At 41.0% G+C, this 24,022-nt stretch overlaps 9 protein-coding genes and 2 non-coding genes across 11 annotated transcripts; 1 reads left to right on the top strand and 10 right to left on the bottom strand.

The window, feature by feature from the left end:
- Positions 1 to 50: 50 nt before the first annotated feature.
- PDC2 (Pdc2p) lies at positions 51 to 2,396 on the bottom strand (the record flags this gene model as incomplete). The annotated part of the gene is made up of 1 exon (XM_022818880.1): positions 51 to 2,396. One exon carries the CDS (start codon positions 2,394 to 2,396, stop codon positions 51 to 53), a length of 2,346 nt encoding a protein of 781 aa, XP_022675503.1.
- A 623-nt stretch (positions 2,397 to 3,019) lies between these two features.
- CMK2 (serine/threonine-protein kinase) lies at positions 3,020 to 4,297 on the bottom strand (the record flags this gene model as incomplete). Its single annotated transcript, XM_022818879.1, has 1 exon — positions 3,020 to 4,297. The coding sequence occupies one exon, from the start codon at positions 4,295 to 4,297 to the stop codon at positions 3,020 to 3,022; it is 1,278 nt and encodes a 425-aa protein (XP_022675502.1).
- Positions 4,298 to 5,264: 967 nt separating this feature from the next.
- Positions 5,265 to 7,370, bottom strand: GSY2 (glycogen (starch) synthase GSY2; the record flags this gene model as incomplete). The annotated part of the gene is made up of 1 exon (XM_022818878.1): positions 5,265 to 7,370. The coding sequence occupies one exon, from the start codon at positions 7,368 to 7,370 to the stop codon at positions 5,265 to 5,267; it is 2,106 nt and encodes a 701-aa protein (XP_022675501.1).
- Positions 7,371 to 8,432: 1,062 nt separating this feature from the next.
- KLMA_30369 (uncharacterized protein) lies at positions 8,433 to 10,616 on the bottom strand (the record flags this gene model as incomplete). Its single annotated transcript, XM_022818877.1, has 1 exon — positions 8,433 to 10,616. One exon carries the CDS (start codon positions 10,614 to 10,616, stop codon positions 8,433 to 8,435), a length of 2,184 nt encoding a protein of 727 aa, XP_022675500.1.
- A 4,354-nt stretch (positions 10,617 to 14,970) lies between these two features.
- KLMA_30368 (dentin matrix acidic phosphoprotein 1) lies at positions 14,971 to 16,590 on the bottom strand (the record flags this gene model as incomplete). Its single annotated transcript, XM_022818876.1, has 1 exon — positions 14,971 to 16,590. One exon carries the CDS (start codon positions 16,588 to 16,590, stop codon positions 14,971 to 14,973), a length of 1,620 nt encoding a protein of 539 aa, XP_022675499.1.
- A 79-nt stretch (positions 16,591 to 16,669) lies between these two features.
- KLMA_30367 (uncharacterized protein) lies at positions 16,670 to 17,545 on the bottom strand (the record flags this gene model as incomplete). Its single annotated transcript, XM_022818875.1, has 1 exon — positions 16,670 to 17,545. One exon carries the CDS (start codon positions 17,543 to 17,545, stop codon positions 16,670 to 16,672), a length of 876 nt encoding a protein of 291 aa, XP_022675498.1.
- Positions 17,546 to 18,466: 921 nt separating this feature from the next.
- Positions 18,467 to 18,537, bottom strand: KLMA_R315. The gene has a single exon. It is a non-coding gene; the product is annotated as a tRNA-Gly (tRNA).
- Positions 18,538 to 18,656: 119 nt separating this feature from the next.
- On the bottom strand, positions 18,657 to 18,728 carry KLMA_R314. Its single transcript has one exon. It is a non-coding gene; the product is annotated as a tRNA-Cys (tRNA).
- A 346-nt stretch (positions 18,729 to 19,074) lies between these two features.
- GRX5 (monothiol glutaredoxin GRX5) lies at positions 19,075 to 19,515 on the top strand (the record flags this gene model as incomplete). The annotated part of the gene is made up of 1 exon (XM_022818874.1): positions 19,075 to 19,515. The coding sequence occupies one exon, from the start codon at positions 19,075 to 19,077 to the stop codon at positions 19,513 to 19,515; it is 441 nt and encodes a 146-aa protein (XP_022675497.1).
- A 1,182-nt stretch (positions 19,516 to 20,697) lies between these two features.
- Positions 20,698 to 21,729, bottom strand: KLMA_30365 (pyridoxine 4-dehydrogenase; the record flags this gene model as incomplete). Its single annotated transcript, XM_022818872.1, has 1 exon — positions 20,698 to 21,729. The coding sequence occupies one exon, from the start codon at positions 21,727 to 21,729 to the stop codon at positions 20,698 to 20,700; it is 1,032 nt and encodes a 343-aa protein (XP_022675496.1).
- Positions 21,730 to 22,268: 539 nt separating this feature from the next.
- EXO5 (Exo5p) lies at positions 22,269 to 23,900 on the bottom strand (the record flags this gene model as incomplete). Its single annotated transcript, XM_022818871.1, has 1 exon — positions 22,269 to 23,900. The coding sequence occupies one exon, from the start codon at positions 23,898 to 23,900 to the stop codon at positions 22,269 to 22,271; it is 1,632 nt and encodes a 543-aa protein (XP_022675495.1).
- Between the last annotated feature and the right edge of the window lie 122 nt (positions 23,901 to 24,022).

Below are 24,022 nucleotides of genomic sequence, written 5' to 3'. Positions count from 1 at the left end.
TCTACGTAATAGGAGGTAAATAAAGTCATATAATAGTACAATAGCAGCCGCTATGAAGAGCTTGCTGTGCTATGATTCTCTGCAAAGTTCTCGAAAAAAGAATCTGCAATATGCATCGAAGAGATTGAATCCTGAGGACTTCCGGAATGCGAGGTCAAAAATTGATGTTCAATATTTTGTTGCCGTCTTTTTTTATCCATGGAATTGAGAAAATGTCTTGCTTTGGTAATTCGCTTTAGACAATTCTGGTACCCCATTTTCATTTCTTTTAGTGAAGCTTCTGAAAGACCAACCTCTTGGAGTTCAGAATGCTTTAAAATTGTACCCATTGCCTTAGCAAGTTCCACATTAGTTTGTAATGTTGTCATCATCACAAGTTTATCGTTTTCAATTTCAACAGAAGACCCTTTGGAAAATATTTGGTTTACGTAGGAAGGTAATATCATTGTCTCGGTCTGTTGCCCACCTGATCCTTCAACATAAGGAGAGGAATGAGAGGAATGGGATTTTGGTACCTCCGCACCACCACCGTACACAGCAGATCTTCCCTCATCGGAATAAGGCGATGTATTACTTGGTATTTCAGCCACTCTAACTGCAGATAAACTAGATTGTGGGCGTTGAGGAGGTTGAACCGGTTGTGATTGTTCGTTATTTCCATTTAGCTTATTTGCAAATGGATCACCGATGGTGGTCAGAAGTTCATCTGAGAAGAAATTCTCATCCAGCATATTCCCAAAGATATCTTCCGTATTATTATCTATTAATTCACTGACTGTTGATATTTTGTTATCTTGGTTATCGTTTGATGTTGTGATCATACCATATGAATCTGTAACAGGGATTTGGTCCGATAGAAGCTTCGATTGATCATTCAGGATTTGATTTTCCATTGGTGTTATTCTTTTGGTAGGCGGGGCTGTATTGAAGGTATTGAAAAGGTCATCCATATCTTCGAGCAATAGAGTGTCTTGTCTTACTTCTGGCTCCCATTGATCAACTATCGAACTTTCAATTATTTCCTCCAAACTCAAAAAGTTCTTATTCTTATTCTCGATGTTTAAATGCAAAAGCATTGAATAATCCCATTTTCTCATACAGCTGTAAGTGTTACAAAGTTCGTTCAAAGAGGTTTCTAAAGCTTTGTTCTTTTGGAAAGTATTTGGTCCCATTTCCTCATGATGTAGAAGTTTATATGGGAGAATACCAGAGTTTTTCCAAGTTGCATTAATTCTCTCTTTGGGTATAGCATCCCATGCTATTTTAATAAACTTGAACGCATTTGTCATCGTCAAGCAGCTCTGCTCATAGGTAAGCAGTCTTGAATCTCCGGAGTCTTGAGATATATTTTTTTGTAAGTCAATTAGGGCTTTATATTGCTGAATTCTATACCTAGCCTTGAACTCTTCTAAAACACCCCAATTAAAAGGTAAAAACCTCGAGTTTGCAGAAGTGTAAATTAACTCAATGTTTTGTAAATTTAAATTTATGATTCTATGAGAGCACGAATCGTCTAATATAATCCAAATTTTTCTATTGTCGGACACCAACCTTTTATCAAAAGCGACTAGCCAATCGTGAAATATAGTACTAGTGAGCCATGATTTTCTATTACTTTGGTATACGATCCCAAATCTCTTTCCGGTTTTTTCCCCCAAATGGCTATCTTGACCAACTGAATGGCCATCATCTTTCATAAAATTCTTGAAGCTGTTATAGTTTTCGTATCTCCCGATCACTAAAGGGTTCATTTTTTCAGTTCCCTTTAAGTTAGAACATAGCATAACAGTAACAACCTCGAGTCTCTTCTGAATGCTGTTAGTTTCGTATTGTGCATAGTCTAAGGGAAGGTTATAGGCAAGAAAAGTCTCGTCCAGGGTAAAAAGTGAGTCTTCGGATATATTAGAAATGAATTGCTTTAACGATGACCGCTCATCGAAATACCATACTTTAGGATGTTTTGGCATATCATGTTCGATAATATGCGTCGAAAGATTCATCCGAGAAAGAAAGTTGGCGACCCATTTATGACTGAAAGAACCCTTTCCCTCCCTATACTCAGGTGGGATTTTGTGCCACACAGATTGGGCTGTGTCTTGAATTACAGGTAAGGAAACTGGAATCCCATTCCATATTGACTGTGATACCCATTCCTGCAAAATCTTATGAACTAAAAGATTGTTCGGGCGTCGAAGTCGATTGGAATCCTTCTCGTGCTCTTTACTATTCATAAATTCGCTCTTCTTAGCCAAAAGTCGGGATATCGTTCCTTGTGATGGCTTTGATGGAAGCTGGTAAACTTGATAAGCCCATTGTGCCAACTCTGCTTGTGTCCATTTGGGATGTTTCTCTGCCATAAGGCAGATATTATACTTTTGCTCAATAGAAAGACCCATGGGTAAACAGTAACACTCGCCTGGCCTTCTTATATCCTCTGGTCCTGAGCCTTATGTACCTCACCTAAATCTGTATGAGGACGAAACGTTTCTATTTCTACTATGGTCTTAAATCCTTTATATTACAATGGCCCTACAGCCGGATTGAACGCAAAACAAAAAAAAAAAAAGAACAACGACACGATATGCACTCAATACCAGATATTCCCTCTGGTGTTATTCACTTCTATAGGCGATTAACGGTGATTTTACTTGTATATTTTATGTCATCTCTCTTTTGACCAGGACAAAAAGGTGATTTCAACAGAATAAAGACTGTGAGTTCTGAAAATAATGCCGAACGACAATCTTCTAGGGAAAGCTTTAAAAAAAAAAAAAAAAAAAAAAAAAAAGAAGAAGAAGAAGACTGAAAACTAAAAAAGTCGGCAATCCACAGAGAAGCAGACATGATTCACGTGACGTGCATTTCGCGCCGACCAGGAAAGTACAGAGAAGTAGTGATATATATAGATATATATATAGATATAAAACACACGATAGCCGATACGCGAAGCTCAGATAATCGTTACTGCAGGCGAGCTTTTTATTTATTTGTTGTTGTTTTTTTTATGTTTTTTCATTGATTAAGAGGTTTCTTCCTCGGTTTCTTGGAAGTTCTTGACCTTGTCCTTGTGCTTGGATGCCGTCAGGACAAGCTGTGCGAAAGCGTTTTGTTTCAATGATGAATGCAGGTCGCCTTGTCCATCCTTTATTGACATTGTTTTCATGGAGCTTTGGATGGATTCCAATGAATCTGTGGGGTTGACTTCGATATCGGTATCTGAACCATCTTCTTGGTTCTCGTACAACAGTTTTAGTTTCTTGATTCTGTTGTTCAATTTAACAATCTCGACTGCATCACGGAACTTCTTGTGAGCGTCGAAGCCCTTACGGATTTCAGGGAACAAGTCTGTCTTAGAAGATTCGGTGGAAGTAATCCATATGTCGTTGAGCAAATCTTTGGCTGTTGGTCTCCTTGCTGGATTAACTGTAAGAGCCCATAGGATGAACTCCTTAGCTGTCTTAGAAACGCTATTCCAGTATGGTTTGTGGAACACGACAGGGTATTCACCACTTGTACATTCCTCGATGAAACCATCCGCGCTCTCAGCCAAGAACGGCGAGTAACCACAAAGTAACGTGTACGTTATGACACCAATTGACCAGATATCACAGGGTTTTCCGTGGCCCGATGTGGTCAAAACTTCCGGTGCAACATACCCCATGGATCCTGCTGCCTTATGGATTAGATCATGGTCTCCCTTGAGCTCCTTTGCGATACCGAAATCACCAATCACCAAGCGCGAGTTCTCTGACTTGTCTAGGTACAAAATGTTCTCCGGTTTCAAATCCCTATGTACAATATTCTTTTTATGCATATACTCCACGGCCTCCAATATCTGCTTTATAATGAAAACAGCATCCTCCTCGCAGAATTTCCCCTTCTCCAATATCCGGTCAAACAACTCCCCTCCAGTAGCCAACTGCGTCACAATGTAAAACTTCTCTTTCGACTCAAACCAATCCTTGAACTTTACAATGTTAGGATGGTCCAACTGCTGCAAAATATTAAGCTCATCGTACAACATCTGCATTTGCACACTTTGGCCCTTCAAAGCCTTCTTCAACAAAATCTTCACTGCCACATTCTCCCCTGTAGAAATACACCGTGCTTGTCTCACAACACCAAACGTACCAGCACCTAACGTCTTCCCAAATATATAGTCCTGTTTGTTCACATAAGAATCTGGCTGTCCAGTCACTTTGTTGAAAAGCTTCGTCAGTTTATGGCCCTCAACAGGTTCCGGCTCCTCAGGCTTTTGAACATATTCCTCCCGGGGTACGCGATCCTTCTTAAACATTTGGTATTATTATTAGTATTACTATTGTTATTATCCACCTTTATTCCTTGATCCAAACTCTACTTCGCTAATACTAGTGCTTCTGTCTAGCTAACGCCAAATTACTCAATTGTGTTAATAAACCACACAGGAATCCTGTCTCTTTTTTTAATCCCTCTTCTTCTCTCTTTCCTTACACTCTTCCTTAAATACCGTTTGTTCAAACCATGTATATAACTCGCTAATGTCAAAGCCTTATTATTTTATTTATGCAATCTTTGCTACGTTGCTCCCTCTTCGGAGAAGGGAAAGGGAAAGGGAAAGGGAAAAAAAAAAAAAAAAAAAAAAAAACGAAAAAAGAAACACGCCAGAAAATTGTAAAAAACTAAAAAAATTTAAAAAGCGATCAGGTAAGTCACGTGAACCGTAAGATTTGGTCCGAAACCCGTTCGTAAATAATCTCGAGAAAAATCTGCGAGGGAAGGGAAACGAGCCATTAGCGGGAAAACGACCGGATCTGCGAGGCTTGGCTCCCCCGGAGGAGGGCTGACCAAATGGGAATTAGATGTGCGCTTGATGGATTTTATGTTCTGGAAGCGATATCAAACAGGCAAAGTGACCATTGTGTTTAGGGCATCGTAATGGGGCAAGCAGTACGGCGGGTCGGTTGGTTCAAAGGGAAAGATTGATATACGTATTGTGCTGTACATACATAAATATATATATATATATGTATATTCTTTGGTTTTTTTTTTGTTTTTTTTTTTTTTTCTCTACGTTTTCTTCTTTGATTTTATGGCTATGGTTAGTTTATTTTACTATAGGATTTTTGGCTACTAGCTAATTGTTGATGGGTAGGGCGGGATGATGCACGAGTACAAGAGTTCAGTTTTATAGTATAGTATAGTATAGTATAATATAGTATAGTGAGTGTAGTTTTATTCTTCTGATGTGATCAAAAAAAAAATCACATCAGTGCAAAAGTCAACTAATAATCTTCTTCATCGTCCTCTTCGTCGTCATCCATGGCAAGATGGAAATAGTCATCTGCGTTGTTAGCGTCTTGTAGAGTCCCGAAATCGCCGGGAGTCATCATTACGGCGCCAACGCTGCTTGCTCTAGAGTCCTTTGGAGAGCCAGGGACACTCAAAGGTCTTGCGACCTTGATTTTTTGTTTTTTACCTGCCATTGAATCCATGTTGGAGTCATCGAGTTCGTTTCCGCCTGTCAATTCTTTGAACTCATCTGGGTACGCTCTACGCAAGGCAAGTTGACGAGCCTTGACGTATTCTAAACCCATACGTCTCCAGTCCAATAGATCGGATAAACGTTCAGTTCTGTTTCTTTGGTTGATTCTTTGTCTACGGGTCTTGAGGACGAACTCCTCCATGTAGTCGACAAGCTGGTTGACAGACTCGTCTGGGTTTTTGAAACGACGGTCTACGATGTAGATACCGTAATCCTTAGCCTGATCCTTCTCTATCAAATCCTCCATGTATGCACCAAAACCGGACAAGTTGGTTGTGATGGATGGGATACCCATGACGGTACACTCTGCTGGGGTGTAACCCCATGGCTCGTAATACGAAGGGAACACACCCAAATGGCAACCTCTGACGAACTCGTCGTAATCTAGAGATAAGATTGGGTTATTGGCGTTCAAGAACTCTGGATGGAAAATGATCTTGACACGATCGTACGAGTTGTTGAACAATTGGACACGTCTGATTTGGTTCAAGACGGGATCCGTAGCGTCGTCCACCATGTTGTGGGTCACGATTGGGGGTAGGGTTCCCTCTGGCCTACGCAATGCAAACACACGTTTCTTCAATAGGACCTTGTCGCTTGGTTTCAACAATTCTTCAAGGGAAGTTGGGATTTCTGTCTTTGTGCCGTTATGAGGGAATCTCATGGCGTGTTCGAAGATTCTCTTACCGATGAGTTGGGTAACATCCTTGACGGAGTTTTCCAACTGGCTCACGACAGCTTGTCCTCTTAGTTCGTCGACGGTGTAGGACTTATTTTTTGCTGGCATGATGATGAATGCAACGACTGTCATTTTGGACCCGGAAGCCTTTAATCTGTGGTTCAATCTAGCCAACGCTTCTATGAACATATCGGCACCCTTATTACGGTACTCATACCGGCCAGCGATAAAGAAGTATAGAGTCTTGTCAAGGTCGAAGTCGAAGTTGCCGTGGAAATGGCCTCTGATGAAGTCATTGATCTTTTCCTTTTTCAATGCATGCAAGTTTTGGAATTCGTGAACTGCTTGGAACTTGATGACGTTCAAACCGTTGGGCAAGATGCCGTCTGGTTTACGTTTCAAAAGATGTTCACTTTCATACGCTGTGATCTGTGAGACTGTGGTGAACACGTCTGAGCTGTGGGCGGCGGCGCGCTCGATGCAGTAACGGTGGTAGATCCCACGTTTGCCCGCTTCGGCGTCCACGTCGAACTTGTCCAAGTTGTTGTAGAAATCGACGTTACCGGCACACAAGTATCTTCCTAGCAAAGTTGCGTGTGTGGTAAAGATGGTGACGACGTCGATGCGACGTTTTCTGCACAACGGGACGGCCACACCGGCCAACCACTCGTGGAAATGCGCCACGATGGCGTTGGTCTGGTTCATGTGGGCCAATTCGCCTAGGAACCACGCCACCGTGTAGCCCAACAAGATGGCGTCGTTGGTCTCGAAGTCTCCGTCCGGTGACGGAATGCCCGCGATCTCCCACAGATCCGCCTTCCACTCGTTCATGTAACCGCGCACGGAGTTGATATCGAACAAAATCACCATGGGCGCTCCGTCGATAAGCCAGCGCCCGTACGTGAAACGCACCCCACGGTTGTACATCGAACGCAACGCCCATTGCACCTCCTTGATGTAGAAGTTCTCCTCTTTCTCCCAGTCCACGGGCTCCACCTCCACCTGCATCGATTGCGGGTTCAACGGACCCAAAAGCATGTACTTAGGGCCATACTGCTTGCACGTGATAGGCGCCTTCGACTTCAAAACCGAGTAAATACCACCAACCTTATTGGCGACCTCAGTCGCCACTTCGAACAACAAATGGTTCGCAATGTCACGAGTCATGCCGCTTACTTGTAAATGTCTTCTTCTTCCTTAACCACTTGAGAGTTGTTTCAAAACGCGCTCTCTCTACTGTTCTCTGTCCACTGTTATACCCTCTGGCCTAATCTAATTCAACACCCAATCTGTCACTCTGTCACTCCTTCTTGCAGCCCTTGCCTAGTGCTTTGCTTCCTGCTGTGCTGTGCTGTGCTCTACTCTGCCCTGCCCTAGTAAATCCCAGTGTCTATTCTGGTGGCACTTTTCATGCGCCTTATATTCTATTCCTTCCTAATCTCTTCATGTTTTAGATATTATCCTCCCACCACCGAACCAAATGAGACGCACACATACAGAGAAGCAAAAAAAAGGGGAAATACCGCCCGAGTGGGTTCGTTTCTCCACAGAATTCCTCGCGCCGCAGCGCGCTGCAGCGGCCGCCGCACGGAAATATTACTGGAGAAAATCTGAAACTGAAAAAAACCCCCTCCACTCCCCCCGAAACGCACAGGCGGGCGCGCACGGTGTTTTTCTTTCTTTCTCATTTCTTAATGTTGTGCTGTGTTGTGTTTTTTTTTTTTTTTTTTTGGTTTTCGTTTTTCTTTGCTTACTCTACTGTGGGCAGGGCGGCGGCCATTTCTTTTTGGGCGACGGTGGTTTCGTCTGGACGGAGGCAGTTGCTGGGCCAACGCTGAGTCACGTGAGGGCGCTGGGTTTTTTTTTTTCTTCTCTCTCTGTGTGTGTGCTGTGGTGTGGAGCCCAGCAGGAATTTAATTTGTTTTGATTTTTTCGATGCAGAAATTTTAGCGGGGTTGTTACCCTGGTTACGGATGGGTTGGGTCAGGGTAACAGGGGAGCCCAGGTGTGGGGCGACCGACCGACCGACAGGTGAGCGGGCGCTGGCGCCAGCGCCCGCTCACCTGTCGGTCGCTCGCCAAAGCCATGCAGCGTTCAGTTTACATTTATAGTGTAGTATTGCAGATTAGTGAGTGGGACTATGTATGTATGTACAATAAATCGATCCGAGATTTGAAGAACAGACAGAATACGATGGGAAGAAAAGTAGTAGTAGTAGTAGTAGTGGCACTAGTTCGCGATAAAGTCCTCGTAGCTTGCAAACGCATCGCTTGGCACCGCCGTCAACATCGACGAAGGGTAGAGCGGGTAGAGCGGGTCTAGCGCGCTTAGCGCGCTGTTGGGCTCCTCGGGAGAAAATTCCAGTAGTAGCGACTCGTGACCCTGCACGGGCAACAACGTGTTCATGTCCTGAGGCGTCGTTGGAAGCGTAGAACTTAAACTCTGCGGCTCAGAGAGCTTGTCGAGGTGCAACACGCTGTTGTTCGAACGGAGCGCCTGCGACTGCCTGTGCTTGTCCGTGTGGATGTACTGGAACTGGTCCACGGGGTTCATCGAGAACGACGACATCTCCGTAATGTCGTCTGATGGAAGGCGCGAGTCCACCTCCGATGTGGAAACTGTCACGGTCCCGTGACTAGGACCAGGTCCTTGGTCAGGACCAAGTTCCTGGGCCTGGGCCTGGGTCTGGCTCTGGGTCTGGCTCTGGCTTTGGGCCAGCGCCTGCGCATGCGCATGCGTCACCTCTGCCGCCGCAGCAGCAGCCCCCGCCCCCATGTTCATGCTGATAGAGTTGAGTGCCATCTCCGAGAGGTTCAACGAGTTGAGGTTCACGTCCAAGTTGAGCCCCAAGTCCGGCTCATCAAACATATTAAACTTGAAATCCACCTGTGGGGAAGGGAAGTTGAAGGCCTCCGATAGCCCCTGTCCTTGCCCTTGCCCTGGGCCTTGTAATTGACCCGGTCCTTGACCTTGCCCATCGAACAACGAGAGATCGCCGTTGATCTTGTCCGCTAATAGGTCATCGCCCGCACTCGCAAGCGGGTCGCTCACGTTCCTCTTGTGCTTCGCCTTGGAAACCATTCCGTGGTTCTCCATCCCGCTAACGCTGCCATTACGGCTCACCTTGGATTTCCGTCTTAATCCAATAGTAGACGTCGATGGGTGGCGCAGGTACGTAGCAGACCCCTCTCCAGAAATGTAAGTACCCAGTTGCATACCCTGGCCCTGGCCCTGGTCCAGGCCCTGGTTGCTTGGAGAAGGAGTTAACGATTCGCAGTATTCAACCGGCTGTTGTAGTGGTAGTGGCAATGGCGGCGAACTTGCACCGTTCCCATTCCCGTTCCCGTTCCCATGGTTGTTCATCGCAGACTGGATCGAAGGATTTGTAGAAAATGAACACACAGATGCATTCCTAATCTTTTGAATCATAACAGAGCTTCTCCGCTTGCGCTGTTCCGAACGCGACAAGCCAGAAGTTGGATGCTGATTCTTCGAATGGTCATTCTCCATTGAATGACCATTCCCATTGGCGTTTGATGATGCCGTAGATGGAGGCGAATCGTTGCCCTTCCGTTTCGATTCCTTCGATTTAGTTAAATCAATAAAGTAATCAGGCAAGATAATACACTTATCGTCGCACTCATATCTAAGAGTATCGTCAATCATAAAGTCATCGTCGTCTAAACATGAATACGTGTCCCCTGCCTCCTTCAATTGCTCAACTCTAGCCACGACAGGATTGACTAATGTCGAATTCTTCTTCAAAAATTCAACGCAGAGCTGACCATATTCACGAATAGTTAGACCCGTAATAACTTTGAAAACTCGGTGGAAGTGCCAAGGAGTGATGTTTATTAAATGGCCCAATTCTCTAAAGCCCAATACTTCACCCCTCTTCAAGGAGAGATAACACGACTCTGTAGCATCAACAGACTCGTTATTAGTACTGTTGTTGTTGTTAGAGTGAGAGGAAGAAGGGTATCCTCCCGACGAATTTGTCCCAGCCTGTCCCGCATTTGACTGGCTCGATTCTAGTATCATAGATGGATCCGTTTCTATGTTCAACAGCTGGTTAATAGCAGCATAAGCAATGTATATACATGCTCTTTGAACACGCTTCACATTTTCAAAATCTAGCTCCGTGATCAATCTATTCTTGTAATACGTCAATTCACAATTATCTGGGTTAGTGATTTTAACCTCATCTGGAATGACAGGGTTCAGCTGTTGCAGCTCATCAGAGACATTGATCGGTAGAAAGAACAATCTACATTTGTTCTTACGAATTGAGGTTCCAGTAAACTCAATGTACCAATTCTTTAAAGAATTGTACTGTTCCGGGGGAACCTCCTTACAAAGATGTGGTTTGAATGAAATCGCATCGTTAACATTGGAGACGGTGAAGTTCACCATATCAATGGCAATATTTCTAAGACTCGGCATGATTAATTCTAGTAATTTCACCCTTTATTTTTCTTCTATTGCCTTAATTTTTTTTTTTTTTTTTATTTCTTAATTCCTTGACAGAATTGGTATAGTAATATTGTCTTTATTGAGTTGACAGAAAACAGCAAAGTTAGAGCAAGTGAATAGTAAAGGTTCAATACCACAATATCTCTAGGCTTTTGCAGTTCTTGTTATAGTCGCTGATCGTGCAAACAATTTAAAAATTTTTTTCTTCTTCTTTAATTTATAGTTATTGTTGTTTTAATGAACTCCGTGTAGCCATAATATATTCTACAAGAGCCAAACTAACAAATGTAAATGTAACAAACTTCAACAAGCGAAAAGCTTTTAAATTCAAATAGGGTTATCTTCCTTAAAATTAGATGTTTTTGGAAAGTTGAAGAGTTAGGTTCTAAGTTCTTCAGGTTCCCTACAGAATTTAGGGTGTTCCACTATTAGAGATGTCGTGAAAAAATAAAGGTAATTTAAAGTTTTAAAAAAAAAAAAAAAAAAAACCTAATGACAAAGCAAATTAAAGCTGATGTGAGCGTTGATGACTTTAGGCCTTTGAGATTGGTCGTTGATATACGATTATCCAGTACGTTTTATTGCTTCAAAAGGCGTTGATTGGCTTTTTGTGTGTTCTTAGGAATAATATATTCAAGTAGCGCTTGATTTCCCACCTTTATGTGTGCCGTACGTCTAGCAGAAACTTTACAAAAAAATTACTTCTTTCGAATGAACAACTAAACAAGGTGAACAAACTGATTGTCTTAAATAATTGTGGTCGTATTAAGTAATACTGCCAGGGATAATACGGCGATGTGGTTCTCAAAAGAATCGTTTGATACCCTTAATTTATATAATAAACTATAGGGCTATTAAAAATTAACTGGAAAATAAAGAAACAAGAAACAATAAGACAAAGAAAAAAACGTACCAGGCACCTCCTAGCTGGAACTCAGTTTATAAGAATGTATAGTACGGTTGTTCCCCAACCATGAAGCTCCTGCGCCCACGCACATGAGAAAAAAAAAATACATCATCATACCTGAGCCATCATCACTCATGATATCATAGTAATTCTATATATAGTTGGGACAAGAAACCCTTGCGCATGATATCGCTAGTACCAAGGTGGAAGACATCATCGAATGCAGTTGCACAGCACAGTCTTCCGTCTACTGATGGGATAAATATCGCTTGATTAAAAAATAATCGGTAATAGTTACTTAATAGTCCAACATTCTCAAGCCTTTTCTTTTGAACGCCCATCGTAATCTAGCTCCTCCTTCTTACTCTTAAGTACCCTTTCCTGCTTCTACTTCTGTTGGGTCGGTTCGTACCGATCACTTCAAGAAATCCCTGTGTATTTTTCTACTAAGGCTTCTCCACTTCGCGCGGCCATTTCTCCGACAGGAATAGAAAAAACCAGGGAGAACGGTAGCATTAAAGAAAGAGCCCTGCACTTCTGCTCCGCTTCTATTCTGCGGCGAAACAAATAAATTGAAAAAATTAGAAGAAAACAGCAGAAAGCGAATATGAAAACAAAAACAAAAACAAAAAGGGGACAAACATCATCTTATGCAAAGTTGCAGCTATGCATCCATCCCTTATGCAGCGGCCAAATGCTTTTCTGCTTAAAACCCTGAGCTAGAAGTACAGGCACCATGATACAGAACGAAAATACCCAACTAAAAATACATAGAAAGAAATAAATAAAAAAAAAAAGTACAAGGGCTAAAAAATGTCGCACCATGCTGCGACGGGCTTCTTCTTTTCTGTACAACGTTCCTGTAGCATTTCTCCGCACAGGGACAAGTTACATTGTACCTCTCGGTCTGTGGAAGCCAACCTGGCTTCCATGAATAGCTCTCTCAGACAAATACGTAGCGTTGTAATTAAATTCTTTCGAGTAGTCTCCCTATTATTATGTAATTCGTACTATGGACTGCCGCGGCGGCCCGGTAACATGTCACAATGGGTTACGTAACTACCTAGAGACAACCTCATAAACAAGCGGATGGGTGCGGAATGTAAATACCCAGAAAAGGGCGCATCCTTTGCCAAGTATTAAAAGCACGACCACTGAGGGGGCCCTTTTGGCTTGTTTAGATAAAGTCGTACAAATGATTCACGTCATGTCCATTTGTCCCAGTACTTGATCAAGTATTATCCGATTTATAGAGACATGACGATTAACTAACCACCGCTCTCCATTAAAAAACGTACACCTTGGCTCATGGATAAAGCATTTTGAACGGCGGTTTAGGTGGGGCCAAATGCATAACAGTAAATCACATACTAAATAAGCATAAAATATCTGACGATGACACGAATAGAGCGTAGTACCACTTTTCTGAACAAGCTTGTCCGTACCTACCCATGTCACTAAGGTGGGGTGGGAACCTTATTATTTTCCGCCGATTTTTATTTGTTTGATGTTTTGTTTTTTATTTGGAGATGAGATGACATGACGCACAGAAGATTCCCCTTCTAGTAATGCTGTGAGTGCTCCGCAGTTTAGCCGTTTTCAGGCCATCTACGTGGCTTCCCGTCAGTTGGTTCTCTGCATATGTCTTGCTTCACAGAAAAAATGACAACACAACATACTAATGCATCTTACAGCAGAGCGCGCGGTCTTCATTATGATCAGCTCTATGTTCTAGTAACGTAATGCCCGAGCGGTTGCTAACAAGGTGCTATTAGTGACGGTAACACACCGTGGTAACAAGCTTATTGAATCCCATCCAAAAAAATGCAAGATATTGCTAATAGTAATCTCTCTATTCAGCTGACTACAAACAAAAATATCCTCTGCATTCCCATTTCGGGATTTGAGATTGACATTACTGCAGATTTTGAGCTTAAAATTTAAAATTTGGAATATTACTGCGGGTTGTCCGCTTACTTTCAAACCTAAATTGAAGTTTAATTTCTGTTATGCTACCCTTTGCAAATGCTTTTGGCAAGTTTCGTTCACATTCTTGCAAATATGACAATAATAATCAAAATAATTTGAAAACTGAACTTTTAGTTGCAAAACCACATACTTTGCATATGATGTATTGCCGCCAGGTGTAGATTTATCTCCAACCTATTTCTAGATTCATCTTTACTCAACCTTCTGATGTCATCCATCTATCTCACTTCACTTATCGAAGGGTAGATTGGTATCTAGAAAATTAACTTCCGACGGGTGTAAAATAATATGGTAGATGTTCAAGAGCAAGCAGGATTAAACAAAGAATGAACTAGGGGCCACTCGTTCATACAGTCTACCGCAAAGAAGCCAGTTACAACTATTTCGATGCGCAAAATTCTGGGTAGCTGTTTTTTTCTGCATGATTTTTATGCACGTTGATGTGATTTTTTACATCATTTTTCTTGAGGGTCTGAGTTTCAGTATGCTTTCTAGAACACAATCCCAAACGGTCGCCACGATTTCTTAGTCAGCTTGAAAATATTGAACAGCACCAGAGGTCGTATCATCTAAGGGTGGATGGTGCATAGTGTTTGAGTAAGTTGGTGCAGTTCCTGCAGAAATTATGTAACCCTGCGTGTATGGAAAATTCTATCTTGTTCTTTCGTTACTATATTGTAAGTAAAAAAAGGGGGGATATAAACCGTCCTCTTCTTGTTACTATGACGTCTCCTCTCTGGTCAGATGTTTTAGGGTACCTAAGCAAGAATGATGTAAATTTATCTCAGCTGTTTTATGAGCTTGCATGGGATAGGTAGAGTCTACTCCAGCCATACGCAAATATTGGAAAAGTTGTTGCTACATTACATAAGCTCGGATAATCATGAGTCTAAACAGGAAACGTTAGCCAATAGATCGCAGTAACTCGAAATACCCGGAAGAATGTAGGACAAAAATGAATTGCCGAAGCACTTGTAGAACCGCAGTGTCTCAAAACATGAGGTTCCTCCTCTTGATTATAAATCTAGATGACTATGTGATGGAACGCTTCTGACTCCTTAAATTATGTAACATCTGACGTATTGATGTACATTTTGTTGTTCATTCTTCCTATATATCCGGGTCCAAACTATGGGAGCAACAGCTGGTCCTTATTACGTGTAGCTCCCCTTCAGTGCTATGATAATTTCACAATGAAGATATGAGCCGACGGTACGTTGGCGCTTGGCATCATTGCATCATTTGTGAAAAGTGTCAGTCATAACTTAAAGCTAAATAGAAAAATAAATAAATAAAGTATTCGCAGAAAAAGACATAGTATAGGGAAATGATGTAATTGTCAAAGATAAGTTAAGGTAAGTTAAGGTTGTGTAGGGTAGGTTGAGGAAGTCAACGGTCTTACAGCGAATTGTATATCATCTCGTAAAGTCGATATTCCTCATTAGCATCATCGATCTCCTTCCAATTTCCAATCAATGTGGTACCTCTAACTACACCGGGTAGCAATCTTCCAGCACTGTGTGCTTTCCAAATTGACCGAGCCTCCGCATCAGTACCACAATCTCTGTAAGAAAACTCGATCTCATTGGCGGTTAGTATGGTAGCCAATCTATTTGTTCTCCTTGGCATGTGGATACCACCTCCAGCTAAAGATGTAAAGATATAGACCGGTTCATTCTTTGCAGCGTTTTCTATGTGAGCTTCCAAATCTTCGTTCTCTAATTCAGACTTTAGCTCGTTCAAAAACGAGTCTATATCTTCTGCAACGTCCTGAGCGCTTTTCCGTTTACCACCTTCAATTTCGTCTGTGGGTAAATCCTTTTGGGATATTTTTTCCTCTAAAACTTCGACATCTTCACTGTGTTCTACACTCCCTTTAGTCGCCGATTCTTCGTTATAGTGGATACTAGCATCATCTGATCTGACTAGATTTGGATCTACATCAGCTGATTCAATGTTATCTGATTTGTCCAAAGTATTCGAAGCTACAGAATCTATTTCCGTTTGCGCTTCTTCTTGACCGTCAATATTGTCCGTAGAAGCTTCCTTAGTATCATCGTCCTTTTCTTCGTCTTCCGCTAGTTTTTCGGTGTGTTTGTTTCCATCAGAATTATTAGGCAACGAAGAAGGGTCTTCTTTTAGAACATCTTGCACTGCAGAGCTGTTAAGCTTTGTATCCTCAGCTCTCTCTTCCATTGTAGTATCTTCTACGTCGGACTCACCAATCTCCGTAACTTCTGTAGCACCAGAGTTATTAATGGAAACAGGTATATGCTCCTCAACATCGGAATGTTCTTCATTCTCCAATTCAATTGGCAATTTGCTTTCTTTTCCGAGGTCCAATGGTATGGCATCTTGTTCTTTTGGCTGAATACTTGTCAGAGAAACATCGTCTTCGTCATAGTTGTGTTTCTCATCTTGAGGTGTCGAGCTACCAAGTGTTTTACTGTTTGAGTCCGAATCTGGTGACATCGACTTGGAGCTATCTTGTTTTGTTTCGACCTCAGTTTCAGAAGATAAAGCTTCTTGATCTGTTCTGTCGGTAATAGGGGCTTCTTCGATATGATCATTTGTTACATCAAGTTCACTTACTGGAACCTCTTCGATATGTTCCTCCTTAATATGTTTCACTTCTGGAACTTCACTGTTTTCAGGAAGTGTATTAACAGGAGTATTAACAGGAGAACTTTCTTTTGAGTCCATCACTTCAATGTCTTCTTGCTGAGTGTCAAAGTTTTCTTTTTCCATTTCATCATCTTTTTTTTCAACTTCTTCTTCTTCTTCTCCTTCTTCTTCTTCTTCTTCTTCTTCTTCTTCTAAATGTTCTTCTTTCTCTGGTTCTGTTGCACTTTCTGATTCATTTCCTTTTTCGACTGCTTCTTCTTCTTCACTGTTTTTAAGCTTTTGTTCAGACGTATCACTTGGTTGGCTCAGGTCATGTTCTGTAACTTCGGTATGTTTCTTAGCTGAATCTGAAGTCGATGCTTCATTTTTGTCAGAAGTAGAAACCTCTTGCATATTTGGAATGTTATTGTCATCAAGGCCAGAATTACTCTGGTCTGCTTCTAACGAAACACTAGGTGATTCCGTTGTTATTTTAGTATCTGTTGGGGGCTGCAAGATGCCTCGCCGAATCTTCTTCAGAAGTTTCTCGAATAACATGAGGGGCATTTTCGACATCTCTTTGAGAAATGGAATAGCTTGTAGTTGAATAAATCATCCCTGTGTCATCCGAAACTTTCTTATGGTCAACATGGTCCCTTTGTAAAGAGCGAGAAAGCGAACGTAAGTAGTCACTTTGCAATCTTTTCTTTGATCTACCACTTCTTCCTGGAGAAGACACAGTATCGAGGTCTTCTGACGATTGTTGGTAAGAATCACCTCTAGCCAAATGTGGTCTCTCAGATTTGTCATCAATGATTTCACCGTAAGAGTTTCTGATCACAGAATGACTATGGCTATGTGGATCAGAAGGCTTTCTTTCGCTTCTATTGGCAGATCTCGTTCTCAAATAATCTTTTTCATCTTCGGGAGAAATCATAATACTATCGTCAATAGGATCAGTGCTTGTAACCAAAGAGTCTACAGTACCAGAATGAACTGGAGAGATATCATTACTATGGTCGTGCGAGTAGGAACTGGCTGAAAGCGAGCTCCTGGTGGTACCCTTACCCTTTTTCTTCTTCTTTTCTAAGGACGACTTCAATTCACTAATGTCATCGAGTCCCTTAGCAATCATGGCATCCAGATCAACATCGTGGTCATCAGTCAAAAGAGCACCCTCTTTATTCAATTCGGCCACACTCGTGTAGTGGTCAACATTGTCCGAAGAGGGGTTTTTGAGGTGAAGTTTCCTGACTGACTCGTTTAATTGACTGAAATCAGGCATTTTCTCTGGAACAAAGTCTGGATTTTCGCTGTCATCGATGTCACGAACTGAATGTCCGACTAAACTTGGTTGCTCACTAACCATCTTGATTAATTCTGTGTATTTAAACGTTTGTAGATTGGATATTTTCCAGTTTGTTATACAATTTCGCTATTCTCGAAGAGCGCTATGTTGTATTCAGATACTTGTCTAATTGCTAATAAAGCACAACTTAAAAACTTCGGTATATGAACTCCAAAGTCGTTGAGCACAATACCACGTTCGAATGAAAGGAGTACTTAATATAAAAATGCCTTCGGTCCCAATCGTAAAAAACCGCTCTATAGATCAAAAGTCTCACTCTACTCCGGGTAAATTTTAAACAATCCTTTGAAGTCTCCGAGAGGATGATAGAGACAGCTTTATATTTAGATCATATAGGTACAAAAAATAGTGGAAACCGTAGAAAAGAAGAAAATAGTAAATAGAAAAGGAGAAAGAGGTAAGGCTGTTCGTCTAGCTTACATCCAGAGCGGAAATATACCTGCGGTCGACTCTTTTCTTATTATTGTACATATGATCGCCTTACTTTCACGTCCTAAGTTGTCATTTCAACCTTGCATCTGGTGGTGAAATGTCAAAGGACCAACCTCAGTCAGATAAGAAGATAATCTAGGGCCTAGCCTTGTTTACATTTTTTACGCACTACATACTTAGCTCACACACATCGCCACTTCAATTACATAGCATTTGTGTCGTTTGTGTTTGTTTTCATTTTTCATTTCTTTATCTTCATGCAGATAAAGATTAACACACATATGAATGTAAACACAAATGAGAGAAGTGAACGAAGACACACATGAGATAGATCTCCACTATTGGTTACTGCCCTTATAAGTATTCGGCATGATTATTTACATATAGTAGGCGGTATACAAACACTTAGTAGAGTGTACCAAAAAGAAAATTACCATTTACTGAGAGCTTCCTATATCATAGGAAGGAATGGACGGCAGAAAAATTAAATGCATCGGCCGGGAATCGAACCCGGGGCCCAACGATGGCAACGTTGGATTTTACCACTAAACCACCGATGCTTCGGTTGTTATTTGACCAAAGAGGCTTGTTAATATAACTAGCGGATGAAATCCTGAGCATTCGCAAAAAAATAGTTTTTTTAGAAGATTAAAATTTGGTCAAAAAATCTAAAAAGAACAGCTCGCACTCAGGATCGAACTAAGGACCAACAGATTTGCAATCTGCTGCGCTACCACTGCGCCATACGAGCGAATTCTTGACTTCTAAATTAATGAAAGTAACCTAGTTGCTTAGGAGATACCCTGTCTTTTCCGAAGTCGAAATTAGAGTAAAAGTGAGTCAATATTATTTATGTCATGTGACCGTTTTTTTAACACTTTCCTCTGATGCCGTTGCTCGGTGAATAATGGAAAATTCCCATCTCTAACAGCTAAAGGTGAGCTTGTCACATATACATACAAATAAATCTCTGCATTTATATATATTTACGGCAGGAAACTTCCAAACTTCGATCTAAGTTATTGGATTTGAGTGTAGTTGTCTAGCTTCACGCAAAGATAATCATTTACGAGGACCACATTATACTCCCAACAACGATGTTTGCCAGATCTTTCATTACTAAAAGTTCTCTCTTGCGCCCCGCGTTCAAAACACAATTTAACTTCCAAAGGTTCCTCTCTCAGGAGACCAAAAAAGCTATTGAAGACGCTATTTCATCAGCACCAGTAGTGTTGTTCATGAAAGGTACTCCAGAGTTCCCACAGTGTGGTTTCTCTAGGGCAACAATAAACATGTTGGGTCAGCAAGGTGTTGACCCAGTGAAGTTCGCTGCTTACAACGTATTGGAAGACCCGGAATTGCGTGAGGGTATCAAGGAATTCTCCGAATGGCCAACTATTCCTCAACTATACGTAAACAAAGAATTTATCGGTGGTTGTGACATTATCATGAACATGGCACAAACCGGAGACTTAACAAAGCTGTTGGAGGACGCCGATGCGTTAGTCCCAGAAGAAGAAGAGGAACAAGAAAAATAAAAGAGCCAATCCAGGTATCTATGTAAGTAGCAATATATTCTCTCGATATTATTTATTTTTTGACATTTACTAATCAAGAATTTAGAAGTAATGTGATCTTATGCCTTTAGACTTGTAAATAATGGACTCTGTATTTACAAACTCCGCTCTTGTGAAGTTAAGATCTCAAGCCTAGTTCTCCATTCTGCTTACGAGAAGTAAACAGATTGAAGTTCGGCCGTGCAAATTTTGTTCTCCGTCTCGTGTGAAAGAGAATTCACATTGGGGATGTAAACATTTTCAATGAATCCACCTAGTGCGCACAAGTCACTTTTCAAACCCAGAAGAAGTACTTAAACAATCTCGGAGTTCTGAAAAATAGCAAATGACACCGCCAACGAGGCAATCAAACAATCAAGAAAATGAAAAATTCGACTATCGTCAGCACGATGAATTCCCGTTTACGTGAAATCACTCAATTTAAAAAAGACGGTACCAATTCGGTAAAGTTTTGAAGGTTTTTTGGCCTTTTCAACCTTGAAAAAGGGAAACAAACCTTAGCCCTGTTCGGGTCGAACTGTTACTTGCCTATTATAGGCCGAATTAATTTAGATTGTTGTTGTTGTTGTTGTTTTCTACGCCGTCACTGTTCACCAGTGATGATAGACCATTGTCTGGATTTCATAGACACAATGATCTATTGAGACTAACCTGGTGATTTGAAATACACATCTTTCTATGTTCATTATCGTAACTTCCTGGGAGGTTTCATACGGTACTCACCAGAAGCCAGAATGATAGTCAGAGATGAACAATCAGTTGTTTTCTAGTGGTTTTTCCTCCAAAACGACAGAACAACATTATATAGAAAGTAGCAAGTAAAGTAAAGAGTTATTGCATGAAATAATTCATTTTTTACAAAAAGAATAATTAGACTTTTCGTCATTAATTTTCCTACTTATATATATACTGGTAGAATAAAAAAAAAAAAAAAAATAACAAAAAATCATTGTTACCTACAGTGTGGAACATAGAACGTAGAACATCATCGAAAGAAAAAAGAAGAAAGATTGTTTTTAGGTACAAAACACAGTGAATGAATAAGGCGAGGCAGAGCTAACACAACAGATAGTTGTTAGGTATTCGAATGTTTCTTTTTTTGAAAAAGAGTCCTAAATAAAATTAAATTAAATCATCGCCCACTTAATGTGCTTGCGCGAACTCATATCTATCACCAGCGATTTTAAATGACTTTAAAAAGTCTTTTATCTTGCTCATCTCATCGTCTGATAAATCAATGTGATCAAAGTTGACACTTACCTTTTCAACCGAAGACCCTGATGGAATTGGTATAATATTTGTTTTTGGATACTCCCTTCTGAGTCCACGGACCCAGCCAATGGCCACTTGAGGGAGAGAAGGGTTGTCGGATCTCTTTGCAGCAATTTCGTCTTGAAGGAATTTTACCAAAGTCAGGTTATGTGCAATGGCATCATCCTGGAACCTTTTCAATTGGCCCCTGAAATCACCTTCAGGGATATCAGCAGTGCTTTTCAAGCTACCCGTTAGTAAACCTCTTCCTAGTGGGGCATATGCAACGACAGGAATTCCAAATTCATTGCATGTGTCCAAAATCCCGTTGGATATAATTTCTGGCGAAGCTATAGAGAGTTCAACTTCAACACAAGCCAGATACTCGCCGTATTCCTTGTAAATAGCTCTGATTTGCTCGTTTGTAACTTCACTTAACGAGAAACCGCCAACTTTACCATCCTTGATGTACTTGACGATAGTGTCAAAAGTCTCACGAGGAAACAACTTCTCACCGTTCTTCTCCGCTAGTGCAAGATCAATTCTAGCTGGCTCGTAAATGTCTAGATATCCACCAAACACCTTCAATGCATTCTCAATTGAAGCAGAAATGCTGTCGGCATCTCCGGTGGGTTGTAATGTTTCGACATTCACACCTCCCTTAGCACTGATAATAACTTTCTTGCGATCCTCAGGGTACTTATCGAAGAACGACTGTAGCAACTTGTAATTAGCCAAATGAGGACCATAGAATTCACCCACATTGAACAATGCCTTCTTATTGCCCGCCTTTTCTACCACCTTCTTCATGGTAGGAAACACCTTTTCAGCAGGAAGTGGATCTTTCCTCCATGTCAAACTCATCAATCCATAACCAACTTCGACGTCAAGCAATTCCTTACGATAATCTGATGGGGAAGGCATTTTTTTAACTGATTTATTGAGAGCTTTCTTATTCTATATTGCACTAGCAGCTGCTTTGTATCTATATGTAAGCCGTTGAATCGAAACTCAAAATTCGAAGAACTACAAATTTCAATTTGCTATGAAATTGATTGAGTGAGCTCAATTATCAGAATAAATACTAATGCAATAAATGGTAGTGATATATATATAATGGAGAAAGCCAATTCTTTCTATCGTAGCCAAGCTTTTTATCTCTATTAGGTACGGCCCAGTGGCAAAGTTTAAGGTTTGTATTTGTAATCTATAACGTCATTAATTTTTTCTTTTTTTTATGCAACACACCCTTTAATGTGCCTCCGCGAGAAGGAAAAGTAAGAATGCCACCCCTAACTTGATAATAGGCAATGAGTATGTATGATGTATACCCATAGAAATGTTCTAGAGCTCCTTAGCATCCATCCATCGCGCTTAGCTCTTGTTCGGTGTCCGGTTGTTCGGCTGTAAATAAATTTGACATTTAGAAATGAAAAGCGAGCATTGCGTTATGCTATGTCATCTCAAACCTTGCTAATTTCTTGTAAATCATTACCAAGTTGTTTAAAAGAATTTATGCCATTTGCCCTCCAACTGCATACATCATGGTAGTCGCAATACTTACAATGTGTAGCTAGATTGTGGTTTGTTGGTGGTATTGGTTCTACGGGACGCTTCCCGAACCAAAATCGCGCACTATTGTAGCACTGTTGGTTGAGAAACTCAGGATCATATTTGAAACGTTCAGTGTGGAAGTTGTAGCTTCCTTTGTAGTATTCTATCATAAGACGATCTGATAATAGTTGTGCTACTAGCTGATACAATTGAGCTAGTCTGGCTGCCAAATACCGTAACGTTGGTGGTCTAGCCCATTTTTGATAGAATACACCGTATCTCTGTAGTGTGGTTTCATCAATTGTTAGGTCCGAGTACTGGGATAGATCATATATGGATGTTTCGTTACTTGCGTTCTCTGTAGTATAGAGGTAGGAGTCATCGTATGGTTCAAACCCGATTGCCTCTCCGTTCATTATTTTTTCTAGATCAGGTCTAATGCTGGGGTCAATCTCCATGAAATAGATCAAATTTGAAATGTTTATTGGCTCGTCTACACTTATTCCTCTTCTCTCTGCATTGATTAATAGCCTGTCGAATGTTACTTTAGAATCCTTGCCAAGTGTCTCCAAGAAATTCCTGTAATACATGACCTGAAGTTTTGACGCATTTACTACAGAAGCATATCGAGGTACTGTAGCAGTAGGCCGAGTTTTCACATCGCTGACAGCGATTTGAAGATCAGTAGTCCGCTGAACAGTTTTTGTTAAAGACTCTAGGATCTCATACATATCATTGTTGTTCGACTCTCTTAGATTTGGATCCAGTGATTTTGGCTTTCCACTGTCTACATGAAACAGTATAATATGGTCGATTACACCGCTTACAAGTATGTCTTTATCATCTTTAGCACAACCATCTATTAGTTTGCATGTTCGAGAGTCTAAGTATCCGTGACAAAGGATTTCTCGAGCTTCTCCGTTGCTAAACAATGTAAGCAACCTGTTTATACACTGAAACCAAGCATCCGCTAGTTCGTGGAGCTCGTCATTAGCTAATTCCCATTCATAAGTATCCATGAAAACTTTAACATCCGGTGCTATTCCATGAATAGCGGTTTCGAGCTTTTCGTGTTCTTGTTTCCCAATTTTGAGCTGAATATGTTCGAATATGGGCTTTCTTGAGTATATATCATACATTTGATTCAACTCACACCATCTCTTCGTCAATAGTTTGGTAACGGATAGCCTATCCGTTCCTTCTACAAGGACCTTACCATCCGCATCATAAGTTGACTTTGAGTACACGTCAAAAAAGGGATTCTTTAGATGGTCTGGTGGCTTCATTGATAATAGTTCCGACCCGGGCTCGCTTGGGAACAAACTTTTGACGGTGCTTATCTTTCGATCTATATACTCTCGATTACTCTTGGAGCGAACAACATTATTTTTCACTGTTTCGCGGTTCAGAGGAACCAACTTCAATATTGACTGTATTGCGTCTTTGTCATCTTGATTGAATTTAATTGGCTCTAGGTTAGTTGCAATCAGATGTGTATTTCGTTTCACAGAATACAACCTAAACAATCGCAATATCGTCATTACTTCTGCTGTTATATTGATTCAAGATATATCAGCGCTGTCACATAAATAAAATTTGGCATTTCTATATTGAGAATAAATTCTCACATAGTGTTTATAATTAATTGACGGTATAAATACTT

Source organism: Kluyveromyces marxianus, chromosome 3, assembly GCF_001417885.1.
Source record: "Kluyveromyces marxianus DMKU3-1042 DNA, complete genome, chromosome 3".
Classification (NCBI taxonomy): domain Eukaryota; kingdom Fungi; phylum Ascomycota; class Saccharomycetes; order Saccharomycetales; family Saccharomycetaceae; genus Kluyveromyces; species Kluyveromyces marxianus.
Note: the sequence above shows the minus strand (reverse complement) of the source record. Positions and strands in the feature narration are given on the sequence as shown.